Raw genomic sequence first — 10,884 nt, 5'->3', positions numbered from 1 at the left:
AAGTTACCTGTAGCCCCATCGGGGGGCTTCCTAAAGGCTGGGGGGGGGTCTGCAAAGGTTTCCCCTCCCCACTGCTGGCCTCTAGGGCCTCACAGGGACCATTTAAGCATGTGCGGTGGCCATTTTTAAAAATATTTTTTTCTAAAAAATGGCAGCTTAAAACAAAATGGCCACCACGAATGCTCAAATGGCCTCTGTGAGGCCTGGTATGGCCTAGGGCTTCACAGAGGCCATTTGAGCATGCGCAGTGGCCATTTTGTTTTCGGCAGACTTTTTTTTTTTTTAAATAATTTTAAGAAATGGTGCCCCCCCTTCAGGTGGCGCCCGGGGCACGTGCCCTGCCTGCCCCACCCTAGATACGCCCCTGCTGTTACCTGAGATATTTTTAACTGGAGATGCTAGAGGGACTGAAGGTGAAATCTTATCATGTGCTCTACCAAACAACTCATATGCACTACCATTTAATAGTATTCAATGGTACGATTAGTATTGAATAGTATTCAATGGTATTCACCTGATACGATTCTGCCTGTCACTGCACATCTAATTTGGAAAAGGCTTCATTGGTTGAATTATTTTCTAAAATACATTGCTAAAGGCATTGGTGACCTGCCGGAGGGGGGGGGGACCCTAATAGGGTTGCCAGCTGTTTTTTCTGGCAGGGTACCTATGCCTTTAGGGTATTGGCCATAGATTTTTTATTTTTTTATTTTTTTGCTTTTTCAACATTGTTTTACTTATGCAGGATCATCACTTCCTTTGGTGATGGGACAAAAATAAGTAGTTTCCAATTATCTTTATTTCAAGTAAGCTTTTAACAGCCAGTTTAGTTCATTTGGGGCGGGGGGCGGAGATGGGCATGGTTACAAAGAGAGGGATATCTAATTCTATGAAATGATAAGACTCAAGTCTCAACTTGCTGACGTGAAACCCAGAACTCCAAAACGGATTTGAAAATAGGTTTGAAATGATAGTAATGCATTGGTTAGCCAAATAAGTCAGTAACTAATGCACACACAATATTTTTCTTATGGCTTCAGACAGAAGATTCCACTCCCGTATCAACAATTGCAAAAAAGAAACATTTGACTCAGCCTTTATTTTGGAAAGTTATAAAATTCATTGTTTCACTTTAGAAAGAGAAGGTAAGAAAATAAGACCTTTGTTGTGTGTATTATTAAAATAACTCCTCCAAAGAGGTTCTCTAAAGCTTGTTAATAGCATCCTACCAGCTGATGAAGTACTTATGCAAAATTTACATCAATCAATAACTCAATCAATCAATCTTTGGTACAGTCATAGGCCAGCATAAAATTTACTTCAGATTATAGACTGAATCTTGGAACATCATTTACATTTTTGGGACTCAACCCTCCTTGCCAAGACCTACATCTTACAGAGTCTATTGTGCCACGTCAGACTGGAACCTGGACCGTGCAGGATAGAATGGAGGCTCAAGAACAAATATTTCTATGCACAGAAAACTAGCTTGTCAGGGAGAAGACTAGAATAGAATCCTTCTCCATGACACACTGCTTTTCTGTGTGTGGGGAATTTATGCGGGGTCATAGGTCATCGGTCGAGCATTTGCTTGGGATGCACAAGGGCCCATGTATCTCCAGTTAAAAAAGCTCCGGCAACACAGCTAGAAAAGAGATCAGCCTAGGCTAGGGCTATAGACAGCTGCTGCTAGCCAGAGTACTGGGCTAGACAGACCAATGGTCTGACTCAGTCCAAGTCAGCTTTGTGTGTTCATTCCACTATGTGAGCTCTCCCCTTTAATGTGCAGTGGTACTGTCCAGACACAAGTTTATCCCCTCCATGAGAATCAGATCCAAGAAGAATCATTTTTGTGTGCCAAGTCAATAATTTGCAAAATGCCCCCCCAACGTTGTTTCTTGCTTTTGCAAGAGGATTCTGCAATTCCCTGTAATGTTGCATTGATGGGAACATAGGAAGCTGCTATATCCTGAGTCAGGCCATTGGTCTGTCTAGCTCTATATTGTCTACACTGACTGGCAGCGGCTTCTCCAAGGTTGCAGGCAGGACTCTTTCCCAGCTGGACCAGGGAATGAAGCTGGGATCTTCTGCATGCAAAGCAGATGCTCTACCACTGAGCTATATGGCCCCAATATCTTACAGTGCTCAAAAATAGTCTCCCATCCACATGCAAACAAAGATGGACCCTGCTCAGCGAAGGAGACCATTCCTGCTCACTAAAGCTTTGTCAGTTTCTCTGGCTAGCAGAAGTGAAAGCAATGAGGCAAAATGGGGAAATAAAACTGACAAGGTGAGAAATGCTGCAATCTTCTGAACATTATGCAAATGAGCCTACAAAAGGCAACTGTTTTTGAAGTGACAGGGCTTTTGCCATGAAGGGAAGGCCTGGAGCCGCGTTTGCTGGTATTTGGGTTGGTAGTCTGAACAGCCTAAACAAATACTCCCACAATTGATGGATACACAAGGGGAGAGATCACCGCCTAAAGATTGTATAAAAACAAACAAATGTTGAATGTTTATTGTATGCAAGATAGCATGGGGAGGTAGGAGTTGTGTCATTCATAATGAATGACTGCACAGATATTGTCCAATAGGATCTCATCGCACTCATAAAACCCAAGTCCACAGGTCACATAGGCTTGCAATGGCAGTGCTACTGAGGTGGGGGAATCTCACTGAGGTGCATCTTGTTGCTATTGGAGTGCTGAGAACGTAAGATCACACACACCCATCCCCACAAAACAGAAAGGTTTCCTTGAAGGAAAGGTTTCCTTGAAGGAAAAGTCATTGGTTCCCTGCAATGACTTTTGAACACGGTGTTAGAATTTGACTTACATTATATTTGCTCCTTTGACCTATTTCTAAGGTAACTCAAATGGAATGTTATTTGATTTCTGGAGTACGTGCTTCATTTTCTGGGCAAGCAGCTGGTGAGGACCCAATAAACCCATAGCTAAAATCTGCCTATTGTGGCAAATTAGGGATTAAAAAATCCCAACAAAGGGCTTTCCCAAACCTTCTGCTGAAACCCAGTTTTCTGAAAGAAACTAGAAGGCAAGCTCCTATTTTACATCCAAAAAGCTTTACATTTTAAAGAAGAGACAGAGTTTCCCATCCTAAGAGGAGTTCACATTCTGCTTTTCTGTGTCATTGATCTGGGTATGGTTTCTGATTGGAAGATCAGGCCATGGCTGGGGATGATGAGAATTGTAGTCCAGAACCAGCGGGAGGGCCAAACCTGTGCAGCCTGAGTCTAACTTATTTTAATTTCAGCTGGATTACTTTGAGTAGTACTTTTCCTCATCATGTCAGCCAGTCTCTTCTTCAGTTGCACATTTTGGGTTTAGTTATTGAAGGGATTGAATTCTCATGACCCTCCAGCCATTTTCACTGCACACACAGTAATGGGCCTCCACTCACCATTTAGGAATGATTAGCTTAGCAGCTGCATTACTTTGGGGCAGATGCTCCGGTCCCTTGTAACAACTGTGTCTTGACTTTTTATGCATTACAAATGAGCTGTCCCCCAGTCCTAATCATAACCAGATTTCCAGAGATCTACAGCATCATGAAGCCACCGAATGGCACAGCGGGGAAGTAACTTGCCTAGGGAGCAAGAAGTTGCTGGTTCGAATCCCCACTGGGATGTTTCCCAGACTATGAGAAACACCTATATCAGGCAGCAGCGATCTAGGAAGATGCTGAAAGGCATCTTCATCTCACACTGCGCGGGAGGAGGCAATGGTCAACCCCTCCTGTATTCTACCAAAGACAACCAGAGGGCTCTGTGGGTGCCAGGAATGGACACTGACTCGATGGCACAACTTTGCTTTACAGCATCATGCATGTAATGGAGGTCCAAGATGGTGGGGGGCAGGCGGGTAAGAGATTCCAAAGGGCACAGCCTCAATGGCCATCTCTTCCACTGTAGCGACACCATGTGTTGGGTGAAGGCGAGGGAGAGCTTTTATATGACCTGCCATGCAGTTCACCACAAGACTGGACTCCAGCCATTCAAGCAGTATAAATAGGGATTGTACTGGTAGCTGTGATACACAGAGAGGGCCAGGGAAGCCCTGGAGAAGTCACTGTCTTTGAAGACCGGCAGGGCAGGACTTTTCTCCAGCCCCCCCAGTTCAGAGGCCAGCTGTTTCCTCTTGGTCTTGTACCTCCTGTTCTGGAACCAGATCTTTACTTGGGTTTCGGTGAGCTTCAGGTTCTTAGCCAGGTGAGCACGTTCCGGGGCAGACAGGTACTTCTGGTGGCTGAATTTTCTTTCCAGCTCTATGATTTGAGTGTGGGAGAAGGCAGCCCGAGATCGCTTCTGTGGCTTGGAAGGCTGCTGGCAGTTCAGTAAGGATTTGGGAGGATGCTCGCAGTGAGACAGACACGCCTCTGAAGGTGGATCTAGGGGGCAGGAAAGGGAAGGTTATACCCTCAGTGGCAGCATTGCCATGTGTTTTTGCTCCATGAAATGACAGATATTTATGTTCCACTTTTCAACAGAAGGAAGGAAGGAAGGAAGGAAGGAAGGAAGGAAGGAAGGAAGGAAGGAAGGAAGGAAGGAAGGAAGGAAGGAAGGAAGGAGGTTCCCTGTCCCCAAAGGGTTTACACTCTAAACAAGAAACATAAGATAGACACCAGCAACAGCCACTGGAGGAGTGCTGTGCTGGGGATGGATAGGGCCAGTTGCTCTCCCCCTGCTAAATGTGAAGAAGAGAGTGACTTCTTCACTATGAGCCCCACCACCCATTGAGGTCATCTGAGGAGGTCTGTCTCCAGTTACCGTCAAGTCATTTGGTGGCTACACAGACACGGTCGCTGCTCTAAGATTGTGGAATGCACTCCCTGCTGAGATATGTTCCTCCCCATCTCTGGCAATTTTCAAAAAAACCCTGAAAACCCATCTTTTCACCCAAGCTTTCTCAGCTTCCTAAATTTTTTAGGTTTCAATCTCTGGTTTATTTTTAAATTGTTAAATTGTTTTAAGCTTTTGTAAATGTTCTTAACTTGTTTTATGCTATTGTTAACCGCCCAGAGACGAAAGTTTGGGGCGGTGCACAAATCTGATAGATAAATAAATAAATAGCATCGCCACTTTAAAAAGTGGCGCCTCTTTGCTCAGTTAGCAGGCTCATGGACTCCAAGTAGCTCATGAGCCAGGACCACAAATTTTGACCATCAGTACCATGTCCCAGAGGACGAATGCTCATAGCAATTTTTGGCAACATCAGCATCCACTACAGATGAAAAAGAGGTGACAGCATGGTTGCACTTCCAGCTTCCTCTATATCATCATCCCTTCTTTATATCTAACCCCCCCCCCAAAAAAAGAAGGATAAAAGGGCAGTCATTTTTGCACAGAGGAAAAGGGTAAGGCAGGTTTTCTCAACTTTGCCCCCACCAGCTATTTTTGGACTTCAGCTCCCATAATCCCCAGCCAAAGTGGCCAATAGTCAGGGATTATGGGAGTTGAAGGGCCAACATTTGCAGGAGGGCTGAAGTTGAGCAGGCCTGGGTTAGGGTCACCAAATTGTTGTACTCTCTCCATGGAATAATATTTGGAGGACACGCCTGCCAATTCCCATTCCCATTCCTCTGACACCATTAACACATTTTATAGTAGTAGGTTTTGTCTTTTTAAAAACTTTTAACACACCATTGCAAGTTTGGCCACTGCTGGCCTGGTAAGCAGGACAATAAAGGCACAAATCAATCAATCAATCAATCAATCAATCAATCAATCAATCAATCAAAAATAAAAGAAAATAAAAGAAAATAACACCCTGTAAAGCTGAACATCTTGTAATGCTATCACCTATTTTCCATCTCTAGGGGTGAGGACCCTGTTAAAATTCACAGCAGGCATTCATCCCCCAAAGGTGGTACCCGACCACCTCAGCTGGTTCATGTACTAAAGGATACATACAGAAGTCCAGTGTGTGGTGAGGCTCAGTTACCTGAGCTGTCTGTGGAAGGATTTGCTCTGTGGACAGGGAAGACGAAAAACCTCTTCCAGAATAGCTAAACAAAGTTTCTTTGCCACTCTGAAACATGGCCACTGATTCCCACCCCCCATATCAGCAAAACAGAATCCTTCCAAGGCAAATATTTTTGGACATGAATCCTCATCACCCAGCATCTTTTCTGTGGCAGTCTTGGATGCCCCTAAAGAAGGGGTGCATCCAAATTGTGCGACAGGGAAAAAACCCTTCCTAACTGAAGGCTCTACAATTTGTTCACAAACATCAGAGCCCCAGTTTGCCTGTACGTCACCTATTGGTCCCAAATTCAAATTATGTTCTTGATGGACATTCTCAAAGAGTGCCTGAGAATGTCCATTATCTATCCTCTGGGGTCTGCAGGACCCTGAGCACCTGCCATGCAACCCTGCACAGTGCAGAGGATTTGGCAGCATGGCTTCTCAGTTCATGTGGGGCACTGGCCAGACCTGTGGGGCACATGTGAGCTGAGCGTAAGAGTCCTTACTATTTCCTTCTCTCTCTTTTTAGATTTAAGGGAAGCATCTATTCATTTTATTTAGTATGGAAACTGCTTTGAGAACTTTTGTCGTTGATGAAAAGCAGTAAAAAAATTAATAAAAATAATAAAAATAATACTCAGAACAGCACTACTACTCGGGAAAGCACAGATACTATCTTTGATTTTTCTTTAGTTATTCTAGACCTTTGCAAAGGGCCTGATAATTAAAGTACCAAATCCTGTCAATAACATCTGGTAGACTGTGTGTAAATAGCATAATAATATAAATAATAATAAATAATAATAAATAATAATATGATGCTTTTTGGCCTTGTTCTTCAACCCAACAGCCCTCCAAGAATGCCCACTGCAGGAAGGCAGCAGAAGTGGTGATCAAGCTGTCTGTCTTGGAAACTTCTCCATCATGATTAAACTTCTTCGGGGCTACTCAACTTTGGCCCTCCTGAAGTCGCTGGACTACAACTAGCCCCCCTTTTTATGCCCCCCCCACCCACCCTTTTATGCCTTTTATGTATTTTTAGGACTCATTACTTTTCAGGCTTTTAGGCCTTCATGCTTCTGGTGTATTACTTTTAGTATTAATATGCACCATTTTATATGTAATCACTTTTTATCTGCGCTCACTTTTAACATGTAATCACCCATATACTTTATGCTGGTCTATGACCATAACAAAGATGGATGGATTGACTACAACTCCCATGATCCCCAATGAATGGCCACTGTGGCTGGGGATGAGGGGAGCTGTAGTCCAAATACAGAAGTTGGCCTGAAGTTGTGCAGCTCCATTGTAGCAGAACCTCTGCTAAGTTTCCAAGGCATTTCTTTAAGCCAGGGGTTCTCAAATGTGGGTCCACAGATGTGTTTGGGGGTGATGGAAAGTGTAGTCAAACCACATCTGGGGACCCGAGTTTGAAAACCCCAGGTTTAAACATATAACTGGGGAGATTGTATTTGTTTTTAATTCAATAGATAGCAGCCAGGTCAGGACCATGGTGTGTGCAAAGGGATTAAAAAACAAACAAACATCTTTGCCTCCACCATGGTCCTGATCCGGCTCATCCCTCCTCCTGCAGCTGCTATTTGCCCTGTAAAAGAAGCCCCCAGAGGTGTTCATGGATGATGTCTTCCAGCAGAGAGAGAGAGAGTGTGTGTTTGTGTGTGTGCATGTGTAAGCATGCACACACGTAAGGGGAGGAGAGCTGGTCTTATGGTAACAAGCATGCATTGAATTGTCCACTCTGCTAAGTAGGATCTGCCTTGGTTTGCATTTGCATGGGCAACTACATGTAAGCACTGTAAGATATTTCCCATAGGGGATGGGGCTGTTAGGAACATAGGAAGCTGCCATATACTGAGTCAGGCCATTGGTCTATCTAGCTCAGTACTGTCTTCACAGACTGGCAGCGGCTTCTCCAAGGTTGCAGGCAGGGATCTCTCTCAGCCCTATCTTGGAGATGCTGCCGGGGAGGGAACTTGGAACCTAGATGCTCTTCCCAGAGCAGCTCCATCCATTAAGGGGAATAGGCAGATTCCTATGTATGATCCTAATCCGGATCAGGATGATGGCAAGGGGTTATCCCCACCTCCACACACTCCCCACACCCCTGATCTGGCCGCTGTTTACTGAATAGCAAACAAGCACACAACCCCCAGTCAAGCACTTAAAAGAATGTCTTTGACCTTGAATCCCTGGCTTCAGGGTTGCATCTTCAGCACACATTTTTTAGAACTAAATACCTTGGAACAAAGTGGTACATTGTTCCGAGGAAGCGTTCAAATCTGGACTAGATTAGGATTTCCCAAATAATCTCGGATGCTCCAAAGCAAGACCCAATCAGGTCCTTCAGAGGAACCACTCTCCTGATCACCCTGAGCTAACACTGCAGTGAAATAAGCTTCAAAATAAAGGCCCACGTTACAAAAGATGAAAGTCAGAGACATGCTCTTTTGCAGGACAGCTAGAGGAAACCGCTTCTTAGCGTGGTGGTCCATGAGTCATGGTTCCTGTTTCAGACTATTTTGTCTGAAGGGAGCCGTTACCAAATTACCCTTTCTGTGCTTTCTCTCATGTTGTTAGTAATACCTGGAGGAAATCTAGGACTCTAGGTCAAGCAAAGAAACTGACTGCAGGGAGATTCAGAAGAAAGAGTTTTACCCACATGGTGAATAATAGAATTTGTAAGAAATATTAAGGAATAACAAAGCTGGAATAGAGAAGTGATGGATACGGTTAACTGTGAAATCTTGGATTTATTTACTACATTTATATTCCGATCTTCCTTGAAGGAGCCCAGAATAGTATACATGGTTATGCTTGTCCTCACAACAACCCTGTGAAGTAGGTTAGGCTGAGAGGGAAGAGACTGGCCCCCAGTGAGTATCATGGCTGAGTGGGGAGTTGAACTCAGGTCTCGCCGGTCCTCTAACTACTACACCATACTGTCTTCTGAATTATGCATTCGCTAGGTGGGCCATGCTTTTCTAGCTCTTTTCTCTGCAAGTGCACTAATTATTGAGGAAGAGCCTAGCAGCGTTCCCTGTAAGCAGGATTCCCAGGTGTTGTTGACTACAACTCCCAGCATCCCCAGCTACAATAGCCTTTATCTTGGGATTATGGGAGTTGTAGTCAACATCTGGGAATGCCTCTTACAGGGAACACTGGACCCTAGCTTTTGTGCCATGCCTCAGTTGAGATTATGGTGTGCTCATTCAGAAACTCTTGTACAACAGCTGGAAGGGATGAGAGCCAGCGTGGTGTAGTGGTTAGAGAGCTGGACTAGGACCAGGGAGACCCGAGTTCAAATCCCCATTCAGCCATCATACTTGCTGGGTGACTCTGGGCCAGTCACTTCTCTCTCAGCCTAGCCTACTTCACAGGGTTGTTGTAAAAGAGAAACTTAAGTATGTAGTACACCGCTCTGGGCTCCTTGGAGGAAGAGTGGGATATAAAATGTAAAGAAGAAGAAGAAGAAGAAGAGTCCCGACAGGCATATGCATGAAAACTAGCATATCAAGTGCCCCAAAATGAACAAGTTCGGGTCTATATTTGAGCTGGAGGCCCAAGCCAAATGGCCCTCTGGGTCCCCCCTCTGTTTGGCCCCACCAAACTATGGAGGAGAGATGCTCTTGTGGTAGCAAGCCTGAATGGTCCCCTTTGCTAAGCAGAATCTACCCTGGTTTGCATTTAAATGGGAGACTTCATGCTTGAGAACTGGAAGAGATTCCCCTCAGTGGATGGAGCTGCTCTAGGAAGAGCAGAAGGTCCCAAGTTCCCTCCCTGGCAGCATCTCCAAGATAGGGCTGAGAGAGACTCCTGCCTGCAAAGGTGCACCTAGGTAATTTTGGAGCCCCACCACCACTGCAAGATAAGCATCATTATTTAACATGTCGGTTCTTGAGGGCACCAACCACACCACCCAGGACAGAGGATCTGCCCACCCCCCAGGTGTGTGGAGGCCCTGGATTTCAGCCCCCAAATCCAGGGGTAAGAGAGCCTCTGCCTGCCTGCAGCCTTGGAGAAGCCGCTGCCAGTCAGTGTAGACAATACTGAGCGAGAGGGACCAAGGGTCTGACTCACTAGATGGCAGCTTCTTAGGTCCCGAAGTACCCTGGCATACCTGCAGCATCTTCCACGCAAGGCTTCTGGGGGGGGTTGGTGGCTCCAGCAGGGAGAGGACCTTTTGGGGACTCCTCCAAAGGGAGCTGCAGCGGCGGCTGCTTTCCCTCCGCTCCTCCTCCTCCTCCGGCGGCCTCGGGCTGAGACCTGGAAGCCCACCGGGCAGCCCGCCCCTCTCCAGCAGCGGCCCCATGGCGTAGGATGTCTTGGATGAGGAACGAGGTCAGCTGCTTGGAAGAAGCAGCCGCGGGAGGCGGCTGAGAGCCGCTGCCGCTGGGGAGGCGCTGCTGCGGCTGCCCGGTTGCCTGCATGAGCCGCGGCGGCCGGGGAATCGGAGACGGCGGCTGCTGCTTGCCCGGGAGGGGGCGTCCCGCAAGTTGGGCGGCCGCTTGCCTTTCCCTGCGCAGGGCAGCCGGGGAAGTTCCATTTATACAGCCAGCCAGGCAGGTTGGCCCCCCTCGGCCGGGATTGGTGCCTCCAGCGGCCGGGAACGCCTTTTGCACGCCTTTTGCCTTTTGCACGCCTTTTGCCTGGCTTTTGAACGTCTGAACGGGCCCAAGCCGCTAACGTTCCCGTCTCATCAGTCCTGGCGCGGACCGTCTAACTCAAGACGCTAACGGGGGTCCGAGAGAGCATTAAGGGAGCAGGGGAGTGGAGTGCCTAAGGGGGGTCCAAGTCCCCCATGATTCCTGGGGTGGGCCGTCTAATTCAAGACGCTAACGTCTGAACGAACGTCGTTTGGCAAGTCACGACTGCATGAC

At 46.5% G+C, this 10,884-nt stretch overlaps 1 protein-coding gene across 1 annotated transcript; it reads right to left on the bottom strand.

Moving 5' to 3' along the window:
* Positions 1 to 1,080: 1,080 nt before the first annotated feature.
* On the bottom strand, positions 1,081 to 10,545 carry NKX3-1 (NK3 homeobox 1). The gene is made up of 2 exons (XM_053268981.1): positions 10,125 to 10,545; positions 1,081 to 4,407 (listed from the first exon to the last, which is right to left on the bottom strand). The coding sequence occupies exons 1-2, from the start codon at positions 10,432 to 10,434 to the stop codon at positions 3,989 to 3,991; spliced, it is 729 nt and encodes a 242-aa protein (XP_053124956.1). The 5' UTR covers positions 10,435 to 10,545; the 3' UTR covers positions 1,081 to 3,988.
* Positions 10,546 to 10,884: the final 339 nt, after the last annotated feature.

Source organism: Hemicordylus capensis, chromosome 8 (genome assembly GCF_027244095.1).
Source record: "Hemicordylus capensis ecotype Gifberg chromosome 8, rHemCap1.1.pri, whole genome shotgun sequence".
Lineage (NCBI taxonomy): Eukaryota > Metazoa > Chordata > Lepidosauria > Squamata > Cordylidae > Hemicordylus > Hemicordylus capensis.
Note: the sequence above shows the minus strand (reverse complement) of the source record. Positions and strands in the feature narration are given on the sequence as shown.

Coding starts and splice junctions, on each gene's coding strand:
- NKX3-1 (XM_053268981.1), bottom strand. CDS start 10,434: ATGCAGGCAACCGGGCAGCCGCAGCAGCGCCTCCCCAGCGGCAGCGGC. Junction 4,408..10,124: donor TTGCGTGGAAGATGCTGCAG/GTATGCCAGGGT, acceptor CCTGCCCCCTAG/ATCCACCTTCAGAGGCGTGT.